Source organism: Hippopotamus amphibius, chromosome 11, assembly GCF_030028045.1.
Source record: "Hippopotamus amphibius kiboko isolate mHipAmp2 chromosome 11, mHipAmp2.hap2, whole genome shotgun sequence".
In the NCBI taxonomy this organism is placed as follows: Eukaryota; Metazoa; Chordata; class Mammalia; order Artiodactyla; family Hippopotamidae; genus Hippopotamus; species Hippopotamus amphibius.
Genome location: NC_080196.1, coordinates 34,498,949 through 34,525,890, shown reverse-complemented (window position 1 = coordinate 34,525,890; position 26,942 = coordinate 34,498,949). Strand labels below are relative to the sequence as shown.

The 26,942-nt window shown below is 54.3% G+C and overlaps 2 protein-coding genes across 4 annotated transcripts in view; both read left to right on the top strand.

Moving 5' to 3' along the window:
- Positions 1–943: 943 nt before the first annotated feature.
- Positions 944–10,486, top strand: SRF (serum response factor). Of its 2 annotated transcripts, none has more exons than XM_057700199.1 (7): positions 944–1,853; positions 3,497–3,763; positions 5,236–5,497; positions 6,055–6,174; positions 7,202–7,393; positions 7,776–7,852; positions 8,079–10,486. In XM_057700199.1, the coding sequence occupies exons 1-7, from the start codon at positions 1,335–1,337 to the stop codon at positions 8,172–8,174; spliced, it is 1,533 nt and encodes a 510-aa protein (XP_057556182.1). In that variant the 5' UTR covers positions 944–1,334; the 3' UTR covers positions 8,175–10,486. The 2 variants fall into 2 exon arrangements, with proteins under 2 accessions (XP_057556182.1, XP_057556183.1); XM_057700200.1 differs by lacking the exon at positions 944–1,853 and adding an exon at positions 2,761–2,855.
- Positions 10,487–10,892: 406 nt separating this feature from the next.
- Positions 10,893–26,942, top strand: part of CUL9 (cullin 9) — a 37,084-nt gene continuing 21,034 nt past the window's right edge. The window contains exons 1-16 of one of the 2 annotated variants that reach the window (XM_057698227.1): positions 10,893–11,263; positions 12,970–13,573; positions 14,128–14,282; positions 14,621–15,133; positions 15,637–15,772; positions 15,921–16,114; positions 16,383–16,791; positions 17,209–17,401; positions 20,636–20,843; positions 22,695–22,891; positions 23,266–23,483; positions 25,025–25,274; positions 25,368–25,473; positions 25,993–26,220; positions 26,483–26,573; positions 26,697–26,868. In XM_057698227.1, coding sequence (XP_057554210.1) covers positions 12,979–13,573; positions 14,128–14,282; positions 14,621–15,133; positions 15,637–15,772; positions 15,921–16,114; positions 16,383–16,791; positions 17,209–17,401; positions 20,636–20,843; positions 22,695–22,891; positions 23,266–23,483; positions 25,025–25,274; positions 25,368–25,473; positions 25,993–26,220; positions 26,483–26,573; positions 26,697–26,868 — 3,665 coding nt within the window. In that variant the 5' untranslated portion in view covers positions 10,893–11,263; positions 12,970–12,978. The remainder of the gene's footprint in view (positions 11,264–12,969; positions 13,574–14,127; positions 14,283–14,620; positions 15,134–15,636; positions 15,773–15,920; positions 16,115–16,382; positions 16,792–17,208; positions 17,402–20,635; positions 20,844–22,694; positions 22,892–23,265; positions 23,484–25,024; positions 25,275–25,367; positions 25,474–25,992; positions 26,221–26,482; positions 26,574–26,696; positions 26,869–26,942) is intronic. The other variant, XM_057698226.1, reaches the window with a different exon arrangement.

Here is a 26,942-nt window from a genome sequence, read left to right as displayed (position 1 = left end):
GGGGGGGCGGGATGTGTGTGTGTGTGTGTCTGTGTGTGTGTGTACACGAGCGCGCGCGCGCGCGCGCACTTGCTTGCTTAAACTTTCTGCCCGGCTACACTTTTTCCCAGGCCTTTGCACTGGCTGAGAGGTGGGCTTTATCCCCGGGATCACCCCCTCCCCCAGCCCAGCACGCAGCTGGAAGTCTTCACAGATCATCATCTCTCCTCCCTGCCCCCACTGGGGACCCGGAGGCCGACTGTCTCCCCCGGTCTTTTCCAGATGTACGTCTGCCAAAGACCCCCGCCCCCCCCCCAACCAGTATAGAGAATGATGAATGAGGATCGGGGAGCCGGCCTGGTGGGAAAGTGTCGTCGCCTTGAAAAGAGAGGGAAAGGGAAAGGAAGTGGTGGGGGGGAGGGGAAGCGGTGGAGCCGAGAGGCCGTGGCGCGGCGAGTCTGGATACTGGGGACCCAAGCCCCTTTGCTCGGCTACTACCGTTGACTTCCTCAGGAAGGCGTGGGGAAGCGCTCTAATCCCTGCACTCCCTGGGAACTGGGGCTGTATATCATTTACTGCAATCCACACAATCCACTCAGGGAATATCCCAGTGTCAGCTTCCAGCCCTTCCAGCGCGGGGTTCCCAGTACCGCTCCCTCGCCGCGAGACTGCGCTGCACTGCTCTTCCAGGCTTCCTCTCCGCAGGTTCCTCCCAATTCTCCCTGCCATTCTCCGGTCAGAGGGGCGGAGTCGCACCTCCTCTTCTGTTCCTTTAAGAGGCGTCGGCTCCTCCCCTTTCGGAGTCGCCGTCTGACGCGGGATGACAGCAGCGAGTTCGGTATGTCTATGCAAATAAGCGCCCCCTGTGGGCCAATGGGGAGCGGAGGTGCCGGAACCGCGGACCAATGGGGCGGGGGTGCAGGGGCTCACCATATAAGGAGCGGCCTCGCCATAAAAGGAAACATTGTATCTCTTTATATGGGGGGAAGGGTCGGGGGATCCCTCGCCGCCAGCGCGTGGTCCCGGCCCCCTCCACCCGCCGTCTCCGCCGCGGCCAGCAGCCCCTGCCCCCCGGGGGACGCTGACGGCCGCCGGGCGCGCCGCCCTAGAGCACGGACAGGGGGCGCTCCGCGCGGCCTGGGGCAACCCGGGCCACAGGGGCAGGAAAGTGAGGGCCCAGGTCGGCCCGGGCGTGCAGGGGCCCCGGGTCCGCAGCGGCGGCGGCGGCGGCGGCAGCGATAGCGGCACTAGCAGCAGCGGGAGCGCCGGGTTGAGCCGGGAAGCCGATGGCGGCGGCGGCGGCAGCGGCTCCCATCCCTCGCTGACTGCCCGTCCGCCCTCCTACATTGAGCGCCATGTTACCGAGCCAAGCTGGGGCCGCGGCGGCGCTGGGCCGGGGCTCGGCCCTGGGGGGCGGCCTGAACCGGACCCCGACGGGGCGGCCGGGCGGTGGAGGCGGCGGCGGGACTCGCGGGGCTAACGGGGGCCGGGTGCCCGGGAACGGCGCGGGGCTCGGGCCGGGCCGCCTCGAGCGGGAGGCTGCAGCAGCAGCGACAACCACCCCGGCGCCCACCGCGGGGGCCCTCTACAGCGGCAGCGAGGGTGACTCGGAGTCGGGCGAGGAGGAGGAGCTGGGCGCGGAGCGGCGCGGCCTGAAGCGCAGCCTGAGCGAGATGGAGCTCGGCGTGGTGGTCGGTGGGCCCGAGGCGGCGGCAGCGGCCACCGGGGGCTACGGGCCGGTGAGCGGCGCGGTGAGCGGGGCCAAGCCGGGTAAGAAGACTCGGGGCCGCGTTAAGATCAAGATGGAGTTCATCGACAACAAGCTGCGGCGCTACACGACCTTCAGCAAGAGGAAGACGGGCATCATGAAGAAGGTACCGGGCCGGGAGGCTGTGGCCGGCCACGGGAGACCGGGAGGGTGGGGACGCGCAAGGGGAGCCCGGGAGGAAGGCAGAGCCGAGGCGGAGGTGAGAGGCGGCGAGTCCGCAGGGGGTGTGTGGGAGGGGATGGCTGTTGCCCCAGGAGGGTGAAAGGGGAGGGGCCGCCAGGGAAATGTGGGGAGAGGGGAGATGCCGCGAATGTCCGGAAAAGAGAGGAAAGGCGCTGAGGTGGGAGTGACGGGCGCGAGAGAGGAACGGGGCCCTCGCAGAGCCGAGCCTTGCAGAGCGGAGGAGTGAGGAGTGGTCATGGGCGGCTGCGGGGCTGCCCAGGAGGTGGTTAATAAGACCCGGGGGTCAGTAGGTCCAGTGCGCTCTGGTGTTCGGGGGAAGGCGCCGGAAAAGCAGGGAGCAGAGGAGAAGGTATGGGGGTGAGGAGGTTGCAGCTGCATAACAACAATGAGCGAACATGTGTGGGAGGAAGGTGGGCATCACTAGGGTAGCGCTGGCTTGGAGGATGGGCAGGCTGATGACCGAATGGGGCTCAGGAGCCCCAGGTAAGGGAGCAGGGCAGGAGAACTGATGTTGCCCTGAGCATCAGAAACCAAGTCCTGCGATGGCCATGTGTCCGTGCATCCACTGGAAGCCGGCACACTCCCTGCAGGACAGGCTTCAGAACCATTTGCCCTTGGGACAAGTGGGATTTCCAGCCCTAGGGAAAAATCTGTGCATGGAGCTTGAGGAGAAGGTTTGCAGAGGTACCTAGAAATGCCTCCTCTTCTAGCTGATCATCCAGTGAAAAGGATGAGGAAAGGAGTTGTCTTAGGGTACACAAGATGCGGCAAGGGATGGAAGCAGAGGAACTGGGAAACAAGAAGCTGGAACTCTGGGAACATTGGCCGGTGTTTATATCTATCCCATATAGAAACCAAGGCTGCTTCCATGGGTTGTGGAACTTTGTTGGGAGTGAGGATGCCACCTATGGGGCCATTCTTGAAGGTCTGTGAAGGTCCCCTTCCTGGGTTTATGGCAGAGTAGTAGCTGCTAATCTAGCTGCCATCTCCCATCACTGCAGACACTGTTGCATTAAGACAAAGAAAGAGAAAAAGGGGAGCAGAGTATTACAGAGCAGGACAAAATGGCAACAGGTTAGTGCCTGTGGAGTTTCTGGGAAGAAACATGGGACATTTTAGAGCTTAGGTGGCCCCTTATCCCTAACTTCTATGGGACTTCCAATGTAGTAGCGACTTCATCGTGGTCCCTGTGACAGTGAGGAGGTGGTGGGAGCCATCTCTTCGTGAGGCTCTGGGCACCAAGCTGTAGTGAGGAGCAGCTACCTGGGCCCCTATGTGTCTGCTCAGGTGTTATATGTTCTGTCACCGGGAGCTGTGACTATTTGCTTGGGGTGTCTGCAGGTCAGTGGGGCTGTTCCTCAAAAGAGAAGCATGGGGTTTTTCTGCTCTTCACCTCACCTTCAGCTATCCTTCAGATAGGACCCCCCCAGAGTCACTGGAGAGGAAGGCCATTATGGGAGTGGGGGCTTGAGATCACTGTGTACTTCCCTCTCTTTCCTACTATCCAAGGAAGGTAGAGATTAAAAGTTTTGCTGACCTACCCATCTCCTCCCCCCCTCCCCCCAGGCCTATGAGCTGTCCACGCTGACAGGGACACAGGTGCTGTTGCTGGTGGCCAGTGAGACAGGCCACGTGTATACCTTTGCAACCCGCAAACTGCAGCCCATGATCACCAGCGAGACTGGCAAGGCACTGATTCAGACCTGCCTCAACTCACCAGACTCGCCGCCCCGCTCAGACCCCACCACAGACCAGAGAATGAGTGCCACGGGCTTTGAAGAGACAGACCTCACCTACCAGGTGTCAGAGTCCGACAGCAGTGGGGAGACCAAGGTGTGTTTGGGTCCCCTGTCTGAGGGGAAGGAAGGGGAGGGACTTGACCGGCAGAGAGGGGAAGGGGGTCTCTCTCCCTCTCCCAGGACAGGTGGATAGGTGCCTACTGACGTGGAGTGGAGCGGGTTAGTGCCCCGCATCTTAGGGTACAGGTGTCCATCCTCGCTATCCTGACAGGAGGCCGGCCCCCTAGATAAGCGGGCGGCCTCCGTGCCCATATAAGGCCGGCTCCGGCTCCACGCCGGCCTCCCGCCTGCAGCCCGCCTGCCTGGCAGGGCCCTTACATTCCTCCCGCCAGCTGTCTCCCTGCTGGGGGCGGGGGCGTCGCTTAGCCCTGCCCTCCTGGCCGGCTGGGTCGCCGGGGAGTAGGAAGGGAGCACTCATGGGTTCCAGGGTCCTGGGAAGCCAGCACTGTCAGCAGGCAGGCTGGCTGACTAGGCTGGAGACTACCTTACTAGTCAGCTGCCTGCCTCTTCAGGATGTCCGGGCCTGCGCACGTTAGGGAGTGTATTCGCCCGGCTGCTAGGGATGCCGGCCTGGTTACGCCTCCCCCTTCCTTTTCCCGGTAAGGAGAGGGGGCGGGGCTTCCTCCCTTGCGGATCTGGGGAGCTCCACCTTCCGGGTGGCCCTTCACTAACTGGCCAATCGGAGGAAGCGGCACTGTTTGCCTTAGCAACGCCTCCGCCAATCAGGGGCTTCGAGCTCCACTGCCTTGCAAACATCCCGCGGTGACCCACCTCCAGTGTCAGAACCCCTTCAGTTCTCTGGGATGGGTTCTCAGCTCCTGGCTTCCTCCTTCCTCTTCTAAGAACAAAGGCTCCCTGAGTGGAGAATCAGTGCTTTAGGCTCCCCACTCTTTTAGCAGTAGGGGTAATTTATTACCATGAAATTTTGCTGAAGGAATAAATTCTTTTGGTGCTTCATTGCCAAACCCCCAAGATGGCTCTCAAGCCCCCTAAGTTCCCTGAAAAACTGTTGGTCCCTGTGTCAGAAGCCGGGCAAATCAGAGCGGGAAGGGCTCTTCTAAGGATGACATAGTAGCCCAGCCCCCTCATGTTTACAGAAGAAACTGGCTCAGAAAGAAATGATTTTCCAAGGGTCACACAGATGATCATTGCCAGAGCTGGGAGAAGACCTCAGGTGACATTATCACTGTCATCATTATAAGAGAAGCAAATACTTACTGCTCTTTTTATGAGCCAGGCACTATTCTAAGTGTTTTATATATGTTAACCTATTTAATCTTCACAATACCTATGGGGTAGGTGTTATCCTCCTTTTACACACAGAAAACTAAACAAAAAGAAGCTCAGCAGCTCAATAACTTGTCCAAGGTCAGGCTGCAGGTAAATGGCAGACTTAGGATTTGAGCCCAGGCACACTGGTTCCATTCTGTGCTGTCGATCCACACAGTTTCTTGAAGGGGCAGGATCTGGTAGAGGCTTACCACTCCATCTTTACTCTGGGTGTAGGATACACAGAAACCGGCCTTTACCGTCACCAACCTGCCGGGTACCACCTCCACCATCCAGACAGCACCCAGCACCTCTACCACCATGCAAGTCAGCAGCGGCCCCTCCTTTCCCATCACCAACTACCTGGCACCAGTGTCTGCCAGCGTCAGCCCCAGCGCTGTCAGCAGTGCCAACGGGACTGTGCTGAAGAGCACAGGCAGTGGCCCCGTCTCCTCTGGGGGCCTCATGCAGCTGCCTACCAGCTTCACCCTCATGCCTGGTGAGTCACAAGGGGCAAACGGAGCATGCAAACAGTGGGTTTAGGGCTGGCACAAAGAGAATGTTTCTTACCCAGAAGGAGGGTACAGGGGCGAGAGCCTGAGAGAATCCTCATGTCCTATTGGTAGGCATGCCCCTCCCCACTGGGACTTGGATTTGAAATGTCCTTGTAAGTAAGTTTCAACCATATGCTCTGGCCTTGTCTAGCAAGCCCAGCCCTGTGTCCCCACTGCCACAGGGACGACAGACATTCTACCACTTCCCTACCTTGACTGGAAGGCAGATCACGTCCTCGATGGGTCAGTGCCTGCTCCTGTGTCAACCAAAGAGAGTAGAGTCAGGGCCTGGGGCAGAAGGAGGAGGGAGGGGCACGAGCAGAGTGTGGTAGCTCCGGAAGACAAGACTGGGGGCACGAAGGGCCTCTTTGGCTCCCAGGAAAGATAGTGATGGGAGTCGGGGGTAGAAGGCCAGACCCTAGGCCTGGGGGTGTTTGAGGGGTGCTTGGTGCGGGTGGTGGTTGGGTAGGACAAAGCATGAGTAAGTCTCTGTATCTCATAGGTGGGGCAGTGGCCCAGCAGGTCCCAGTGCAGGCCATTCAGGTGCACCAGGCCCCACAGCAAGCGTCTCCCTCTCGCGACAGCAGCACAGACCTCACGCAGACCTCCTCCAGCGGGACAGGTATAGCTCGAAGCTCTGTCACCTCCCTGCTCTGCCTCCTTCATGAGGCCTAGCAGCAGGTGCCCAGCAGTATCCATCCTGTAACTAAGGTCAGAGAATTTCTTAATGTGGAGACTGAGGCTTTTGGGTCAGCCCTTACCCTAATCCTTATGAGAAAGTCAGGTGAGAAGGGCTGGGTTTTGAATCCTGCCCTGCAGTAGGGCTGTGGATTTCAGTAAGAAATTAGGGACCATTGAAGCCACACTCCTCCTTACTCAGGTGAGAAACCTGAGGCCCGGAAAGGAGAAGTTAGTTGCGCAAAGAGACACGTTTGCTCAATTACCAGGAAGGATTTATAGAGTAGTTGTCTCCTTGTGGGAGGGTGTCCTGGGTTTTGAGTAACCATAATTCCCCTCTGTGTCTCTAGTCATTTCAGAAATGAGACCCTTTCAAAATAAAAGTACTTTTAAGTTCTTGTTATTTACAACCTTGTTATACAACATTTGGTCTGTGGAAGGAGGACCAGCATCACAGCATCATGTGGGAGCTTGATAGAAATGCAGACTCTTAAGCCTCACCCCAAACCTACTGACTCAGAACCCGCATTTTTAACAAGATCCCCTGGTGACTGTTTTGCACATTGGAGAAGTGCTTGTTTAAAAGCTGAACCTGTTAGCTGCACGTTGAGGAAGAGGGAAGAGGAGTGAGAACAAGTTAAAAACGGGATGAGGGAGCTCTGTAAAAGAAGTGTATCTCAGTTTCCTTGGGTTGGGTCAGTCATTGTAATCTTTGTTTTTCCCAGGGCCTTGGGGTCTTGGAACAGAGCAGATAGATAATCAAATAGAACATTGTGATAGGATACACTTAAAGGTTGGTGTGGTTGTGTTCAAGAAAAAATAAGGCTTTCTTAGTCGATGAATGCGTTTTATCTAGCTTTTGACCTGGGAAATGGCAAGAGGGCTCTGGAGGCCTGGAGTTCCTGGGGTGGGATGGGGGATGTCAGCGTGGACCAGTGCCGACCTCCCTGACACGTGTCTGTGTTTGCCAGTGACGTTGCCCGCTACCATCATGACGTCATCTGTGCCCACAACTGTGGGTGGCCACATGATGTACCCCAGCCCCCATGCGGTGATGTATGCACCCACCTCGGGCCTGGCTGATGGCAGCCTCACCGTGCTCAATGCCTTCTCCCAGGCACCGTCCACCATGCAGGTGTCCCACAGCCAGGTCCAGGAGCAAGGTGAGTTGGGGGGGTTGGGGGGCGGGGCTGCCGAAAGGAAGACCGTTTCCTCCCTTACCCACACACTCAAATGCCTCCCCCCAATTCAGATGCACACACTCACACGTACCCAAACCAGCTGCTCACACATATACCTACACGTTTGCACACACACACAGATGCTTGCACACGCACCCCAACACTCATGCTGGCCACTTGGACACTCATGCACACTGGAACAGCCACACTCACATGCTCACTTAGACACATTGGGACACTCACCCTTGGGCACTTAACATCGGAGACTCACCCGGTCCCTTCTGCATGTATCACCACACCTCCAAGATCTGGAAGTTACTCTTGAGCAAGTGACTTGAGTGTCTCCTGTGGTTTTCTAACGCAGGTGGCGTCCCCCAGGTGTTCCTGACAGCGCCATCTGGGACAGTGCAGATCCCTGTTTCTGCAGTTCAGCTTCACCAGGTAGGTGGGGGCACCTTTCATCCCAGTCAGCCAGCCCCTTCTTTATCTTGACCTCAGGGATTCCATTACTGGGCGGTCCAAGCCAAGGTCCTTAGCCGGGAGGCCTGTCCATTTTCCTGGTCAGGCCCGTGCGGTGGGCAGGCAGGCAGGCAAGCAGGGGGCAGCCTGAGCTAGCTGGTAGGTTCCAGCCCCCCACCCCCCTCCTCACACGCCCCCTTCCCTCCAGATGGCTGTGATAGGGCAGCAGGCCGGGAGCAGCAGCAACCTCACCGAGTTACAGGTGGTGAACCTGGACGCCGCCCACAGCACCAAGAGTGACTGATCCGCCCTGCCGCCCTGGACTGATGGCCCGAGGGACGGCGCCACTTATTTATTGTTGCCTTTTCACGTTTTCTTTACACACATGTTGATGGGCCGCAGGAGGGAGGCGGGGAGGAGCAGCGGGCAGCCACAGGACTGAGCCCTCTCACTCCAGCCAAAGAAATGGGCCAGCCTGCCCTCCACCCCATCCTCCCTCACCCTCCCCTCCTTCTAGCTCCACCTCCCATTTCTGTTGATGGTGGGGCTGTCCTCCCTCCTCAGACTCCCCTTGCCAGCTTGGCTCCATGTTTGCCATGAGTATTAGCTTACCCAATGGGACCGTGCCCCCCGCCCCGGCCCCTCCCCCCCCGCCCCACACGGAGGTCTCTGTGGGACTAGGCACTGTGTCCCCCCGAGGAAGCAGTTGGGGTCCTCTCCCCAGCCTCCTTGCTGACCCCATGTCAGCACTGTGTCTGCCACAGGCTGGGTCAAAAGAGCCCTATCCCTGCCCCTCAGGGAGCCAGCTGGGGAGAAGGGGCTTCTTCCCTCAAGCTGTGCCCGTGGCCCCTGCAGCTCCTGAGTAGCGGGGCCTGTGCACGGAGCAGATTCCTGGGGTGACCTGCCCCGCCCTGCCGCTCCCCTCGGAACTCCAGGGGCTGCTGGGTTGGAGGGAACCACCAGTGTTCCCTCTCCCCCTGTCTTCCCCCCATCCTCCCAGCTGCTTTACTTAAAGTTGATTTTGAACTTTTTATTTGAGGAGACGAAGTGAAAACAAATCTATAAATATATATTTTTAAAATATTTAACTTTTTTTTAATGGCGTTTTTCTCGTCCCCCTCCCTGCCCAAGCTCCCCTTCCCTGGGGAGCCCTGGGGCTCCCCAGAACTGGCTGGGCCTCTGGGGACAGAGCCACCCCATGAACTTGGGGCCCACCAGTGTGTGGGGGAGATTCTGGGATTGCCCGGTCCTGGGTTGTTTCCAGGAGAAAACCGGGGGAGGGGCCCTCAGGCCGTGCCCCAACGGGGTGGGGAGAGTGACCCACAGCTTTGGGCCTCTTTTTGTCCTTCAGGGCTGTTGCTAGGGAGAGGGAAGAGGGAGACCAAATGTGGGGGTGGGGGGTGGGAGGGTGTCAGAGGCAACTGACTTCATTTGTGCCACACGCATGGGCCTTGCAGCCTCGTGCTCCCCCAGGCCTGCAGCTGCCGGGGGCCCAAGTTGCAGTGAGCAGGGTGGGGTCTGGGAGGGGGCAAGAGGCAGGAATGGGGGGCAGGAGAGATGGGAGCAGCTCTTGGGCTGAGTGTGGGGATAGGGGAGCCAGAAATGGCAGCTCTCCCAGGGAGTGAGCAGCTACTGTAACTTTTTAAAATTAAGACAAAAAGCCTTGAAGAAAATGACTTTATTTTTCTAAGTGTAACCTCAGTATTTATGTAATTTGTACAGGGGCCGTGCCCCACCCCCTCTGCCCCCTTTGGGGTAGACCTTGAGGGTGGGCCAACATAGGGGGAGGGTCTTTTACCCTGTGTCGGAGCCTGCCTTCACCACCTGTATCCAGAGAGGGAGCTTCTTCAGAACAGGGCAGCGGTGGGGTGGAGTTTTACAAACCCCTTGGGACTGCCTTCAGTAGGAACAAGCCTGCTTCTGTGATTAGGTGAAGGGGCGGGGGAAGTTTTTAGGCACAGCCTAGTTATCAAGGGGATGATTTGCCGGCATGTTTGAGAACCTCTGAACCTCTAACCCCCGCTGCTGTCTTGCCCCAGTTTGGGGTGCCGAGATGGAAGTCAACTTTCTGGCTTTCTCTTGGAGATAGCTGGGGTCTTATGGGTGGCTTACAAGATTGGGGCATGGCAAATCACGGGCCAGAGAGTGGGGGAGCTTGGGACTCAGGTCTGTAACTGCCCAGCCCCTTTTCTCTGCTCTTGTTCTCACTCCACCATCACTCACTCACTCCCCCCTCCCCCACCCAGGGGAGGAGACCTTGATGAATTCCTCCTCTCCTTCCCACAAAAGACAGACCCAGTGAGTGAATCAGGCGAAGTGCTTATAATGTGTGTTGTGTGAGCGTGGCCTTGGGAGAACATGCGTGTGTCAGGGATGAGGTGGCATTTATATGTGCAGCGACCCTTGGTGTTTCCCTTCCTTGGTGGCTCTGGGGTGTGTGTGCGCGCGTGCCTGAGTGTGTGAATGTGTGTGTGTGAATGTAGGGTGTGTATGTTAGTGGTTTCTACTTCCCCTGGGATACTGACCCAGGAATAGTGGACATGGTCACAGTCCTATGTACAGAGCTTTCTTTTGTATTAAGAAAAAATACTCTTTCAATAAATGTATCATTTTTGTGCACAGACTGTGGGGTCTTTGCCTTTGTTTTCCCACGTTGGAGGGAGGGAGGGAGGTGAGAACACGAATCACACCGCAAAAGTTGCTGCTCTGAGAAGCAAGCCTGGCTGTTTGACGAGATGTTACGGGATGCTTTGGGCTGTTGAACTCTACGATTTGACTGAAGGAACATGGCGGGGGCGGGCGGGGGGGGGGGGGGGCGGCTAGAACCTTTATCTTTGGCTCCAGCTGTGCTAGGTGCTTAGGTCAACACAGAGAGGAGCAATTTTAATTAGCAGGAAAAGTGACCCAACCAATCCAAAGCGTCGGGTTTGGGAAACTCATGGTCACGTGACCCACTGAAAACTAAGAGGACAGCCCTAGCGTGGGAGTGTGCGGGATGAGGAAGTGCGGGATGAGGAAGGCAGACCCAGTGAAGCGGAGGGAGGGCTTCCAAGTTGATGGTGGATGGAAAGGGCTGCCTACGGCTGCGGAGAAAGGAGCAACGTGACCACGACCCCCGGCTCCGCCGGCAGCGCCTCGACAACCCCAAACCCCCGCAGCGCGCCCCGCCCCCCGCAGCGCAGCAGCCCCGGGGTACTACGCATGCTCCGCTTGCGCGCGGTGCCGTTGCCGCGCTCGACTGTGGGCCGCGGTGGGACCCGTAGCCGCCCGGCCGAGCGTGCACTCGCGGCGTGACCCGGAAGGGAGCTGCTGAGGAGGCGGGGCCGGGACGGCGGGGCCAGGACGGCGGGACCGGCGGTGGGCCGCAGCGAGGGCCGAGTCGGGCGGTGGGAGGTGAGAGGAGACTTCTGCGCCCACCCGGTCCCTGCCCCGTGCCCTCCCCGGTCCCTTGGCCACTCTCCGTGGGGCTGACGACAGGAGCCAGGTCTTGCGGAGATTCGCTCGGTCGCGTCAGCCTCTTCCGACCGCGCCCCCCCATCCTCACCCCGCCCCCCAAGCCCATTCCCGGCGGCGATGCGGGCCTCTTCCACCGCCGCTGCTGGCCTGCAAGCTCCGGCCTGACCTTGCCACCTACGCCTACCTGCTGTCTCATCCCCGCATCCGGACCTCGCCTCCACACCTCAGTGTATTGCTACTGTTCTAGGTGCTCTCCCTTCCCCTAGTTAGGCCTTTCCGAGTGTGTTCCTCACCCTCCTCATCAGTTTGTCCATCACACATCATTGGTTACCTCCCTGTCCTGCCCCGCATGCTATCTGGATCCCTACCCCCATCGAGGTCCACATCCCATGTTTCCCTTTCCCCTCCTTTTCACGCTTTTCTGCAATTCTCATCTTCTATCCCTGTACCCCAATATGATCTCTGCCCTGCTCACCATTTTTTCATCTTGGTTTACCCTCCGGTCTTATCCTCATCATTCCCTGTTGCCCCTACACTGCTTCATATCTTTCCCTGATCACTAGGATAGCCATTACCTCACACGTATTTGTAATCTTTATTTGACTTAGCGTTCTGTTTATTTGGGGACTGCGCCCTACCTTCTTCCTCTCTAAAAATAATAATATTAGATTCTGTTTACTGAGCGCTCACTGTATGCTAGAGGCTGTTCTAAATGCTGTATATATGTGATCTTAGTAAGTTTTTACAACAACCTCGTGAATTGGGTATGAATATTATTACTACCTGGCAGGGAAGGAAACTGATGCTTAGCGATTAAGTAACTTGTCCAAAAGCATGCATATAGTAAGTGAAAGAGCCAGAATTCAGAGTCCCACTTATCTGACTCTGAATCTGTACTGTTGATATATTGCCCCTCTAAAACCTCTGCCAGCTCCTGACCTCATTCCCTAGCCTTCAACTCCATGGTTATTACTTCCATCTGTAACTACCTGACTTAGACCCTCACCATACCTACAGCGCAAGTGTAGGGTGGGACTTAGTTTTTTTCTCCTATAATTTTATTTGACCCCCTAGTCCCCCCCTTCACAATAATCTCATACCCTTTTCCCATCCAGCCATCTGCATGTGGGGGCCTCCCTTCATCTCTGTTCTCTGTATCTGCCACAGCCCACCCCTTTATATCCACAGTCCAGTTTTACCCTGTCGTTTATACTCCTTGTCCTGTCCCTTCCCCATCCTGACTTTCCTGGCTTGTTCTGGCCCCACTATCTCACAGGCTGCTGTCCTACCCGCTCACCCATGTCATCCTTCTAAGTGCTAATCAGTATGCCTCAGCCAGCCTATTGTTCTGCCCAAATTGTCCTGATTAACAGTTGACTCTTTTTGTTACCTTTTTATTCTTCTCATCCTCTCTTGTAATTTCTTCTGTTTCTTAAACCTTTGCATTTCCTTCTGTTGCTGTTTTTCACACTATTATGTTCAAGTTATTTATTCCATCCTATCCTTGGCCTTTTCTCTTTGGCCTCTAAGTTCCACGCAGCCTACTGATCACCACCTACCCTGTCTGTGCCTCAAGATTCCACCCCCTTCATGTAGTCTTTTTCTGTTCCCACTGCCTTTGTCTTTCTCTTTGTGTGTCCCAGGAAGTCAGGATGGTGGGGGAACGGCGCACTGGGGACCTCATGGTGCCCTTGGGGCCCCGGCTGCAAGCATATCCTGAAGAACTTCTTCGACAGCGGCCTGGGCATGATGGGCGTCCTGAATACCTGATCCGATGGAGTGTCCAGAAGTGTGGGGAAGTGGGGAGAGTGGGTGTGGAAGAAGGCAAGGCAGAGCACATCCTCATGTGGCTGTCAGCCCCTGAGGTCTACGCCAACTGCCCCATGCTGTTAGGTGAGCGGGCATTATCTAAGGGCCCTCAGCATGAAACAGCTGGGGGTTCAGGAAGCTTTCCCCGAGATCCAGGAGGCCTGGATGATGTGGCAATGGGAGAGATGGAGGCTGATGTGCGGGCGCTGGTGCGCAGGGCTGCCAGGCAGCTGGCAGAAGGTGGGACCTCGAATCTCACCGCCGCTGTGCTCCACACCGTCCACGTGCTCAGTGCCTACGCCAGCATCGGGCCCCTCACTGGTGTCTTCAGGGAGACGGGCGCCCTGGACCTGCTCATGCACATGCTGTGCAACCCTGAGCCTCAGATCCGCCGGAGTGCGGGAAAGATGCTGCAGGCTCTGGCAGCCCACGATGCTGGTAAGAGACGGCCGGGAAAGAAAGAAAGCGCTGGAGAGAGTGGGGCCGGAGGAGTAAGAACAGGAAGAGGAGGGGTTTCCCAGCTGTATAAGAACGCCTAGTACTTGGTGGACATCGATTTCATTGCAAAGGAAAAAATATAAATTAATAAGCTACCACAGGTGCCTAAACAGAGTAAAATGATAGCACCTGATTTATCTGGCCATTCTCAGTGCAGTGGCAGAGAAGAGAAGGGAGTAAGGTCATGTTTTTAAACTGGTTTGAGATTTGTTAGTTGATTATGAAATCAGTTTGGTGGGTTATAACCAACATTTTTTTAAATGTAAAATGTCAGCACATAGCACTTAGTAATGTAAGTTTTGTAGCATGAAATATATATTTCAGTTTCATATGTGTCTACTTGTATCAGGTTACCATGTAAAATGTATGTGTTCCTGTGAGTCTCAGTGGCAGAGAAGTTTGAAAGCATCTGGGGCAGGAGATAGAGAATCTGGGGCAGGGCCCGGGGTAAGTTGTGGGGATTGAGAAGAAGATACATTGGATGTGGTTTACAGGGAGTCGGGCTCACGTCCTTCTGTCACTGAGCCAGCAAGATGGCATTGAGCAGCACATGGATTTTGACAGCTGCTATACTCTGCTGGAGCTGTTTGCAGAGACCACATCTTCTGAGGAGCACTGCATGGCTTTTGAGGGCATTCATCTGCCTCAGGTACCCTGGCAGCTTTGGCGGAAATGCTGTGTACAAGACCTAGGGCGTCATTTCTGAAAATGTGGTTCAGGACTGCATCAGCACCAGAGCTGCCTGGGGAGCTTGTTAAAATGAAAGTTCATGCTAGCCTCCCCTCCCCACTCAGAATCTCTGAGCTGAGAACTCAGGAATCTGTGTTTTAAGGCACTCCTTGTGTGTGTCTTATGTAAGTCACAGTTTGAGAACTACAGGTGTGGGGATGAGGCCTTTATCTTTTTCTGGAGAGGATGTTTTGAGGGGAAAGGAGAGGGGCTAACGCTGGGAGAAGAGGAGCCTACACCATGGACTGTGTCCTCCAGATCCCAGGAAAGCTGCTCTTCTCCCTGGTGAAACGCTATCTGTGTGTCACTTCCCTGCTGGATCAGCTGAATAACAGTCCAGAGCCGGGGGCTGGAGATCGAGGCTTCCCATCCTCAAGGGAGGATTTTGGCCAGGAGAGAAGCCGGGGGCAGCGGGAGCTGGAGTTCAGTATGGCTGTGGGCAGCCTCATCTCAGAGCTGGTGCGGAGCATGGGCTGGGCCCGGAACCTCAGCGAACAGGGCACGTCGCCCCCCCGGCCAACCCGGTCCATCTTTCAACCCGGCATTTCAGGCCCCAGCCTTTTACTCCCCACCATCGTTGCCACTCCCAGGAGGCAAGGGCGGGCCTTCCGCCAGCGCGTTGAATTCTCTAGCAGAAGTGGCTACGGTGAGTACGTGCAGCAGACCCTTCAGCCCGGGATGCGAGTGCGGATGCTGGATGATTACGAGGAGGTCAGTGCGGGGGACGAGGGCGAGTTCCGGCAGAGCAACAATGGTGTGCCCCCCGTGCAGGTGAGCAGGAGTGCGGTGGCGGGCCACTGTTCCACTGTTGGGGGGGGCATAGCTGGGCCATCCACGCAGGGGACTCTTGCAGGCCACCCAAGGAGAAAACCCCAAGAGAATTGGAGTGGTTTAAAGGGGGTCAGTGACGGAGAGGGGGGCTGTTTGGAGGGTTGAGAAAATCTGGCAGGAGTGGGGCGGCTGTGAGGTCAAGGAGAGACTTCCACCCAGGAAGCAGAACTGATATATCCAGGCACCCTGACCCCCACCAGTGGAGCTGGCCAGGAGGGCGTGTGGGTGTGGAGGCCATCCGGATTAGGAAGAGATGAGAGGCAGGGCCTAGCTCGGTAGGGGAAGGGAGCCTTTTGCTGTACCGAAGTTTCCCAGGCCTAGCCAGGTGTGCCCATGAGGACTGTGTGCCCAGGTCTGGGATCGGCCGTGTCCTCTCCAGCCTGCACAGCACAGGATTCACAGGGCTGAGCCCTCTCTCTTCTTTCTTCCTCCCTCCGTACCAGGTCTTTTGGCAGTCAACAGGCCGTACCTACTGGGTGCACTGGCACATGCTGGAGATCCTGGGCCCCGAGGAAGCTGCTGAGGATACAGCTTCAGCATCGATGGAGAAGGGGGCAGGGGCTACCGCTTTGGGCACAGGTGAGCCATGGAGGGACATGGAAGCGTGTCTCTGGACAGAGGAGGCGTGGCTGGGATAAAGCCCTCCCTGACCAGGAACTGTCCCAGAGATTCAGAAATTCAAGCTGTGCCTGGTGGAGGCTGAGGCCCCGCGTGCTTTTCTCCTCAGCACTTCCCTCCTGGGGCTGGAAGCCAGGGGACGGGCTCTACTCTTTGCCGTACCTCCAGCCCGAGCCTCAGAAGAACGAGACACTGGGATACCTGACCCAGGCTGAGTGGTGGGAGCTCCTCTTCTTCATCAAGAAGTTGGATGTGTGTGAGCAGCAGCCAATTTTCCAGAATCTTCGGGAGAACCTGGATGAGGTATTATAGACCTGTGATACCTGGGGGGCTTGGAGTGGGGTTGGAGGTGGGATTCTCTAAGGTAGTTCGCCTTATGGGACTGCCTAGGGGCAGGCTGGAGCAGAGGTTAGAGAGCTGGAGGGGTCCTGCTGGGGGAGGAGGCAAATGCTGGGAGCGCCTGGTACGTAGGAGGTGTACAAGGGACGGCGGGAGGTGGCCACCTTTCTGTTACTGTTCCCAGGGCCTTTGTGTCTGTTCCTCCCTAAAATACATACCATTCTGTTGGCAGACCCTGGGTGAGAAGGCCCTAGGTGAAATATCCGTGCCTGTAGCGACGGCTGAGGATCTGCTGCAGGTTCTCAGCAACCGATTTGAGGGCAGTGCCCTCAGCGACCTGCTCAACTCCCAGATCTACACCAAGTACGGGCTGCCGCACACAGCACTGAGCAGCTCGTCGTCTTCTCTTCGAAGTCACTCCTGTACCCCAGTTCCGGAAGAGGAGTCCAAGTCAGAGGCCAACTTCTCAGAGGAAGAGGCCGAGTCCCCCAAAGCAAAGGCTGAGCCCCTTAAGGCAGAGGCAGAGGCTGTCAGGGGGAAAGCCGAGCCCCCCATGGCGCAGAGTGATTCGCAGCTGTTTAACCAGCTTCTGGTGACTGAGGGGATGGCTCTGACCCCCGAGCTGAAGGAAGCAGCCAGTGGTGAGTCAGGTGCTGGGAGGGGAGGGCAAAGAGGTTGGAGCGAGTCCTGGGTGGTTCTCAGAGAAGTGGGTAGTCAGGGTAGGGGGCAAGCCCTGGCGGGAGGTCACTCTTGTGTGGGAAGATGCTTTGGAAGCATGCATCCATTTTCCTTCCTCCGACCTTGGTTGTCTATAATCCATCACTGCTCCCTTTCTTCTGTATCTCTGGAAAAGGAGGGTCCATTTTCCAGAATATCATCCTCTTCACTGCTTGACCATTAAATCCCTCACACAGAATTGGGAAAGTTCTACATGCAAGCTACAGTAGTGAACAGTGTGTTAAAATGTCAGTAGGATAACTGGACTTGACCTTTACAGACTTCCAATGTGAAGGTGCCACAATTTTTTTAAGCCACTGCCTGTTCCTCATCGCTTTCAGAAATGGCTAGAGCCTTGCGGGGTCCCGGGCCACGCAGCTCCCTGGATGAGCACGTAGCGGCGGTTGTGGCCACCGTGCAGATATCCAGCTTGGACACAGATCTGCAGCTTTCAGGGCTCTATGCCCTCTCTCAGGCCGTGGAGGAGGTCACTGAGCGGGACCACCCCCTGGTCCGTCCGGACAGATCCCTAAGGTTAGAACCGTGGGCAGGGGAGGGGGCGGGGTATGGTTTAAGCTGTCAGTGGGGGAGGGAAGGAGCTGTGAGATCAAGAGTTAGACAGCCTGGGGGGAAAGAAGGGTCAGCCTGAGGGGTAGCTGAGCAGGAAGGTGCAATACCAGGATGGTTAATATTCTTGGAGCATTTGTGCTGTGCCAGGCCTCGTGCTTAAAGTTTTGTAAGCATTCTCTCATTAAGTCCTCCTGTCTCCAAAGGAGAACCTGGTGCTATTCTTATCCATTGTGTGGGTCAGGAACTGAGGCTTCGATAATTTAAGTGACTTGCCCAGTTTGACAGATAACAGAGCCAGAATCCAAATCTAGGTCTTTTGGCTTTTGAGCTTGAGTTTTCTTTTCTTTTCTTCCCCCTCTCTTTTTCTTTCCTCCCTACTTTCTATCTATTAAAAAAAGTTTTAAATACTTCTTAGTTATACAAATAATACACAATTGCATTCTTATTTTAAAGGTCTAAAGGGTATAAAAGAACAGAGAATGAAAAGCCAAAGTCCCTTTTTACCATCGTTGTCACACGTCCCAGCACATATGCTTCAGATCTTATAGAGGTTTACGTTTGTTAGTGTGTTTTCTGAGTTCGTGTTTTAGTGTGTTTTCTGAGTTTGTGTTGTAGTATATGTGGTCACACTCTGCCTGTTTCTGCAGCTTTCCCCCTGCACGCAGTGTGTTTGCACTCAGTGTGTTTGCACTCAGTATGGCAGTCTGCGTGGTGCTGCCTCATTCTCACTGCTGCCTCGGACTCTGCAATATGATTATATCCAAGTTCAAATATAGCGTTCTTTTTTTAAAATTTTATTTTATTAAAGTATTGTTGATATACAATGTTGTGTTAATTTCTGCTGTACAACAAAGTGATTCAGTTATGCGTGTATACACACACACACACGCACACACATACATATATATACTTTTTCATATTCTTTTCCATTATGGTTTGTCACAGGATATTGAATATAGTTCCCTGTGCTATACAGTAGGACCTTGCTGTTTATCCATTCTTTATATATTAGTTTGCATCTGCTAATCCCAACCTCCCAGTCCTTCCCTCCCCCACTCTCCTCCTCTACTTGGCAACTACAAGTCTGCTCTCTCACATACAGTGTTCTAATGGATCTGTTTTTCCTCACATCTGCCAGCGCTGGATATTATCATTTTTAAAATCTGTCAGATTGGCAAAATTTAAAGCGATTGGTATCTCCTTGTTTTAATTTCTTAGTTCTAGAGAAGTTAGGCATATTTGCATGCACTTGTATTTCTTCTGTAAATATTCTTATCTTTTGCCCACTTTCTTATTGGGTGTTTGTCTTTTTTTTTAAATTGATTTACAGACATTCTGGATATTAATCCATTACTTCTGTTTCAAATATTTTCTCACTTTCTTTCTAAATCATATTAATGTATCTTTCTGAATATAAAATAATACACGCTCACTGTAAAAAAAAATAGAAAAGTATGAAGATAACCACCATCTGATGCAGAGATGGCCACCGCTAACACCTAGTAAACATCCTTACCTATAGTTCTTTTTATACAGAAATTTATTTATTTATTTATTTATTTATTTATTTATGGCTGTGTTGGGTCTTGGTTGCTGCACGCAAGCTTTCTCTAGTTGTGGCGAGTGGGGGCTGCTCTTCCTTTCAGTGCTCAGGCTTCTCATTGCGGTGGCTTCTCTTGTGGAACACGGACTTTAGGTGCGCAGGCTTCAGTAGGTGCAGCACACAGGCTCAGTAGTTGTGTCTCATGGGCTCTACAGTGCAGGCTGAGTACTTGTGGCTCATGAGCTTAGTTGCTCACGGCATGTGGAATCTTCCTGGACCAGGGCTTGAACCCATGATCCCTGCATTGGCAGGCAGATTCTTAACTACTGTGCTGCCGAGGAAGTCCTATATTTATTTATTCATACGTGTTACCTGTGTATATTAACTTGTTTATAGTAAATCATGGCTACAGAGGGGGATATATGTTTAAAGCACATTTGATTCATGTTGTAGTCATCATAAAGCTCCTGAGAGAGGACAGAAAACGTCTCTACATGGGGAGGGGCTGTGAGTGCTGTGGCCGCTGGTCCCCATCGGCACCTGGTCGAGTTAGGGCTCTGTGGACCCCAGGATCCCCGCATCTCCAGACCTCAAGACCCTGGAACAGCGACAACAAAAAAGATAGGGATAGACACAGAACTTTCTCAGTGCTTTTATTTGCCTTATTTCCCAGAATTTCTCTTTTTGTCCTCCTTTCCTTCCTAGTTCCCAGGCTACCTCCTCAATGTGCGTCTTTGTCACTGTGGGGAAAAATGTCAGTCCCGGCCTTTTCCCTCTTGTGATGCTCACTGTGATCTAGGGACTCTGGAGACACTTCTTCCTTCCCTTCAGATCAGCATTTTCATGGGATCCTTTCTCTAGCTTATGTGGCAGGGCTCTTAACTTTGTGGATAGTATCTTTCATTATGCTGAAGTTTTAGATTTTCATGTTGCTATATTTTTCAACTTTTTTAATGGCTTCTAGGTTTTAAGAGAGTCTCTTCCATTCTAGGATGATAAAAATATTTCCCTATACTTTCTAAAAATATCTGTGATTTTACTTTTCACATTTATTTTAAAATCTGTTCGCAGTTTATTTTTGCAAATGGAGTGAAGCGGAGCTCCAGCCTTCATTTTTTCAAATAGATAGCCACGTGTTTCTGCCTCATGTTTTGCATGGTCCTTCCTGTCCTCACTGGCTGAGATGCCACTCTTATCTCTCCTCTCATCTGTTCATCTGTTTGGCTACCCTGTATTGTTTCCAGAGTTTTAATTATTGTAAGTTTATATTTTGATAAGTAGTAGGCAAATCCTTAATTATTTCTTTCCAAACATTTCTTGACTGTTCTTGCATATTTTCTCTTCCTATGCCTGAGTCTGCCTGTCATTTAAAAAACAAACAAACAAACAAAAAACCTTTTGGGCATTTTGATTAGCATTATACTGAATTTGTAGGTTTATTTGAAAAGGTGAACCAGAGTTCATAACCATTTTGCTGTACTTGATGAGGTGAATAGCCCAAGACAGACTGCAGAGGAGAGGGCAGCAGGAGTGGGACTGAGGCAGGGAGAGTAGGATGGAGAGGGTGGGGGACAATGGACTGGAGCCCAGTGGACAGGGTTGGGTGGGCAGTCAGGCTCTTGGGATGCGCAACGCCAATGTCTCTTCTCTCTCAGAGAGAAGCTAGTGAAGACGCTGGTGGAGCTGCTCACGAACCAGGTGGGCGAGAAGATGGTGGTGGTGCTGGCCCTGCGCCTCCTCTACCTGCTCATGACCAAGCACGAGTGGCGCCCACTCTTCGCCAGGGAGGGTGGCATCTATGCTGTGCTGGTTTGCATGCAAGAATATAAGACTTCCGTCTTGGTGCAGCAGGCAGGGCTGGCGGTGAGTGGACCGGACCTGGAGGTAGAGAGTGATGGGCAGGGTGGGCAGGTGAGGGGGCTGCTCATCTTGAGGAGGTTCCCTGGTGATTCGGACGAGGAGGAGACCTTGGGATGGAAAGACACAGGTGGCTGGGAGAGATCCAGCTGGACAGTCTTAGAGATTGAATGCGTATTTAGAGGAAGGGAGAAGAGTGTTTTTGAGAATGACTTCCAGGTTTAAAATTGAGCAACAGAGTGGATGAGGCGGTTATTTGCTAAAGGGGAGAAAGTTGGAGGAGGAAGAGGTGTGGAGAGAAGATCAGGTTGAATTTTTAGCTATGTTGACTTTCCCATGGCTTTTTAGTCACAACTAGGTGTCTGATTAAAGACTAAATTTCTAGATGTGGCAGAGTATTTTTTAACCCTTTTGTCTGAGTGGTACTGGTACACAGAAAATACCTCCTCTCCAGATGTGGGTAAAGCCGAGTCAGCATTGCCATTGCCTTGCCACCCTGGGCCCAGAGAATGGGGAAAGGAGGCCCTTGTTCAGGGAGGAAGAATTGGTTTCCTGAGTACAACAGTTAGAAGAGCTGGCTGGTAGGGAGGTATGGGCAGGGTGTGCTCTGTATAACCTTTGGGTCCCCCAGGGGACTGGTAGGCCTTGTCCTGAGCAATTCTGAGCATGAATTCCAGCAGTGTGATGGCAGTAGCATGGACTTGAGCACAGGAGCTCTTAGGGCAGGGTGTCCCAGGGAGAGGCTGGGAGGCTCTTCCTTTATGGGGCCAGCCTGGTGCTGCTCCTCCCAAAAGCAGCCAAGCATTCCTAGTTGAGGCCATATCTGCTCAAAGAATTCCCTGATCCTTTGAAATTGCATGACCGAAATACAACATTTGTCTCTAAATTGGAACTCTTGCCCTATAACAAAATTGTATCTTTTCGTTTATAACTTAAGGTCTACAGAATTCAGCTTGGGGGAGAGTGAGGTAGCCAAAGGGAGAAGGCCTCATTATGAGGTAGCGTTTGCTTGAAGGGTCCAGCCCTCGTAAGGGGGATTGTCCTGAGAAGTATTTCTAATTTACTCCTTCCTTAGAAGGTTTCTTCTCAAGTCAACCCTTTTACCAGCCAAGACATTCTCCACTCTGAAGATTTAGTGTTCATCCTAATTTAAGTTTCTCTGTAGTACCAGCAAAGAAGTTGACACGTTACAAGTATTTTTTCCTGTAATTCCAGCCACTCTGCCTGTGAGTCAGCCCCGGTAGCCTTGTCCAGGTGGGCTAGATACTGGCTTTGGAGGCCAGGGGATGTTGGGGTGGGCGTGTTGGCGCACAGGTGGTAGGGGCAGCTAGGGGAGTGGCCGAGGTTGCGTGGGGAGAGGGTGCAGAGAGCGAGGAGAAGGAGGACAGGGAACTTCACATTTGGGACCAGGCAGCAGAGGAACTTCAGAGAGGTAGGACGACCAGGAGGACAAGAAGTTATAGAACTTGAGAGAAGAGAGGTTTTTCAAAGAGGGGGGTGCCAAGCAAGATGGAAGGCAACTTGAAGGAAAGCCTTAAAGACAAGTAGAGGCTGTGAAAAGCCTCCGTCCTGAGGGGAAGCTGCAGAGGGGCGGCCACCCCAGCACTGGGTGAGCCTCATGCTGGCAGAGAGAAGTTGCAAGCTCACATTACCACAGAGCGTTAGGTGTTTTGGTTGGCTTTCTTTTGTTTTGTTTCTTTTTTTAGCATTTGATGTCCCATCACTATCTCTTTCGTCTCTGTTTGCACACAGCTCAGCTGCCCCCAAGTTTGAGGCCTAGAATGATGGCCCAGCTCTCCCCTCCTCTGCCCGGTGGCTCTGCCCAGTCGTGACTCTGCCTCCACATCTCTCTCGCAGGCGCTGAAGATGCTGGCCATTGCCAGCTCCTCAGAGATCCCCGCTGCTGTTACCGGCAGAGATTCCGTCCACCCTTTGTCTGATGCCCAGATGACCAGGGAGATCTTCGCCAGCATCGACTCAGCCACCCGCCCGGGCTCCGAGAGCCTGCTGCTCACTGTCCCTGCTGCCGTGATCCTGCTGCTGAACACGGAGGGGTCAGGGCCTCCCTTTCCAAGCTCCAGACTCTTGCTAAGCCCCAAGCCCTGCTGCTCCCCTGCCCAGGTCTCACGCGTTCCATAGGAATTCCCCTCATGTTGCTGCCTTTGGATGAAAGGTGGTGGCCGTCTCTGGCTGTCGTTAGGAGAGAGGCCGAGTGGTTGAGGGTAGGGAGGTTTCAGAGAGATCAGAGACACCTGATCTTCCTTCCTGGGGTTGGGAGGAGTGACCCGAGGTCAAGAGGCCGGATGTACGGCCCCAGGGGGACCCCTGGAGCCCCTCCCTCTCCAGCTGCAGGACTCTCCCCCGTGTACCGGCTCCCATTGCATTCACTCTCTTTCAATTTCTTCCCGGGTCACCTCCCTCCTCCCAGGTGCTCCTCTGCAGTGAGAAATGGCCTGCTTCTGCTCAACCTGCTTTTGTGCAACCACCACACTCTGGGAGACCAGATCATAACCTGCGAGCTGAGAGACACCTTGTTGAGACACTCAGGGATCACCCCGGGCACAGAGCCCACGCCCACCACACGCACCATCCTCCTGATGCTTCTCAATCGCTACTCGGAGCCGCTGCGCAGTCTAGAGCATGCAGGTACCACTGGGAGGCGGTGCGTGTGCTGAGGAACCACTCCCTCCCCACCTGCGGAGCCGGGAGGGCTCAGCTTTACATCCTAGTACCTTGCTGGAAAGACGAGATGAACCTTCAGGAAATGAGTGAGGGTTTTGGCGCTCAAGTTAGGTCTGAAGTGGAACTTCCCGACCAAGGGGAGAGGGGGGCTCTAGAATAGGCACCAGGAAATTGTCTTCTCTGAATGGCTTTTCTATTTATTTATTTTTTGGCTGCGTTGGGTCTTTGTTGCTGTGTGTATGGGCTTTCTCTAGTTGTGGCGAGCAGGGGCTACTCTTTGCTGCAGTGTGTGGGCTTCTCAGCACTGTGGCTTCTCTTGTTGCAGAGCACAGGCTCTAGGCACATGGGCTTCAGTAGTTACAGCATGCGGTCTTCAGTAGTTACAGTGCATGGGCTTAGTAGTTGTGGCTCTTGGGCTCTAGACTGCAGGCTCAGGAGTTCTGGCTTACGGGCTTAGTTGCTCTGCAGCATGTGGGATCTTCCCAGACCAGGGATCAAACTCGTGTCCCCTCCATTGGCAGGCAGATTTTTTTAAAATTAATTATTTTTAATCTATTGGCTGTGTTGGGTCTTCGTTGCTGCATGTGGGCCTTCTCTAGTTGTGCAAGCAGGGGCTACTCTTCGTTGCAGTGTGTGGGCTTCTCATTGCAGTGTCTTGTTGCGGAGCATGGGCTCTAGGCATGCAAGCTTCAGTAGTTGTGGCACATGGGTTCAATAGTTGTGGCTCGTGGGCTCCAGAGTGCAGGCTCAGTAGTTGTGGTGCATGGGCTAAGTTGCTCTGTGGCATGTGGGATCTTCCCGGAGCAGGGATCAAACCCGTGTCCCATGTTGGCAGGCGGATTCTTGACCACAGCACCACCAGGGAAATCCCTGAATGGCTTTAAACATAAAAGGGTTCCCATCTGGGCATGGTTTGGTTCACTCTTATTGGACACTGGATGGTTGGTTGAAATGACTTCTAGAGAGGCCTTCTGTAGGGGAATTGTAACTCATGATACAGAAAGTTTGTGACTAGAATGTGAAATATCGATGCCATAGGGCAGAAACCCTTTGTATTTAACAAACAAGTGAAACCTGGAAGTATGGGGACAAATGAAAGTAAGCACTGTGTGTCTTCTTTTAGTCTGTACACCTGAAGCCACCATGCTAGGTAGTATAGGGATGTGGCCGTAATAGCTAATATTTATTGACTTGTGTAATAGCATAGCTCACATTTAATAATAAAAGGTAGTTGTGTGACTGTATTGAGATTAAAACTGTGCTCTTTAACTTGACAGTTTTTGCCATACTAAATTTTTTTTTCAGATGTAGCTAGGTATATATTTGGTGCCAAAAATATTTGGTGCCAGAAAAGAAAATCCCCCATGTTGAGTAGGAACAGCAGACATCCTCACAATGGGAGGAAAAATTGGGGGGTGATTTTCTGCATCCGCCCATTTCTCAGTTTGACCGATTTATATGAGTCTCCTTCATACCCGCTTTTTCCCTCCTGTGTGTCTGAGCAGCAGCACTGGAGACCCCCGGCGCCCAGGGCCAGGATGGGTCCCCTGAGCTGCTGATCCGATCCCTGGTGGGGGGCCCGTCTGCAGAACTCCTCCTGGACTTGGAGCGCGTGCTGTGCCGAGAGGGCGGCCCGGGGGGTGCCGTGAAGCCCCTCCTCAAGCGCCTCCAGCAGGAGAGCCAGCCCTTCCTTCTGTTTCTGCGGACTCTGGACGCCCCCGGGCCCAACAAAACTCTGCTGCTGACGGCGCTGAGGTGAGAGGCCGGTGTGGGGGCGCCGGTGCTTTGGTCGGGGGCAAGAGTAGCTGGCAGACTGCAGGGACTTCACTTGTTCCCATCGCTCGCCAGGGTCATGACCCGGCTGCTGGATCACCCTGAGGCCATGGTCCTTCCCTGGCACGAGGTCTTGGAGCCCTGCCTCAACTGTCTGAGTGGCCCTAGCAGCGACTCTGAGGTACCAGAGCCCTGGCAAGGGTTGGGGAGGGAGAGGCAGCCGCTGGGCACCAGCTACCTAGTGAGGCTCTGGAGGGCACAGCACAGCCTTCCTGGAAGGGTCTGGACACTGGGAGGGGTGCGTGGGAAGGTGACCAGTGTCATCTGAACTGAGGCCTCCTGGCCACAACTGAATTTTCGGTTGTGTGTTGAGGAGAAGCCCACATTCACCAGTCCACACAGCCCTTGCTCTCTGCCTTTGGGGTCTGTGCCTTGTGGGGTGAGGCTCCGGCACCGAGCTTGGCTCCTGAGGTAGCTTGGTCCTGGCAGGAGGAAGCCTGGGAAGCTGTGCCCGAGCTCTGCCCCTGCCAACTCACTCTGGAGTCCCGACACCCCAGTATTCTGTGCCAGCCTGTCTTTGGTACTCTGCTTTCAAGTTCTCCAAAGTCTCAGCCACCAAATCCCCATTGCTAAACCCACCCCTCAGCCTGTGCAGCCTGCCTCTTGTTGCCCTACATTAATCTCTGCGGCCCTGGGCCAGATTGTTCAGGAGCTGCTCTGCTTCCTGTATCGCCTGGCCTCCATGCACAAGGACTATGCGGTGGTGCTGTGCTGCCTGGGAGCCAGAGAGGCCCTCACCAAAGTCCTGGACAAGCACTCAGCTCAGCTGCTGCTGGCCTGTGAGCTGCGGGACCTGGTGACAGAGTATGAGAAACACGCCCAGCTCTACAGTAACCTCACCTCCAGCATCCTGGCTGGCTGCATTCAGGTGAGGAGGCGTGTGGGTCTGGAACTGAGGGAGAAGTAAGCCAGAAGCAGGGCAGGGGGATTCAGTGCGTGTCCCTGTTTGGCACAACTGGTGGCAAACCTAGGGCGCTTGTTCCCCAGCCTTTAGCCCACATGGTTCTGTTCTGCCAGAATTTGGGAAGAAAGGGGTTGAATGTTCTGTTACTCCTTGCCTCTTCTCCCATATATGTTTCCGTGTTGCTGCCCCCGCCCTGCACCCCTTCTCTCCGATGTCCCGGCTGCAGATGGTGCTGGGCCAGATCGAAGACCACAGGCGAACCCACCGCCCCATCAACATCCCCTTCTTTGACGTGTTCCTCAGGCATCTCTGTCAGGGTTCGTGCCCCCATCTGCTTTCTCCTGCTGCCACCCCAGCATCTGCTCCCCCCTCCCCTGCCTGCTCCCTAGTCTCCTTCCTTTCTTCTCTCTCAACTAACCAGGCTTCCCACTTGCCCCCAGGCTCCAGCGTGGAAGTGAAGGAGGACAAGTGCTGGGAGAAGGTGGAGGTGTCCTCCAACCCGCACCGGGCCAGCAAGCTGACGGACCGCAACCCCAAGACCTACTGGGAGTCCAACGGCAGCACTGGCTCCCACTACATCACCCTGCACATGCACCGCGGTGTTCTTGTTAGGTGTGAGCACACCCATGTCCACGTGTGCGTGTGTGCCCTCACAGGCGTGTGCACACACACACATGAATATTCTG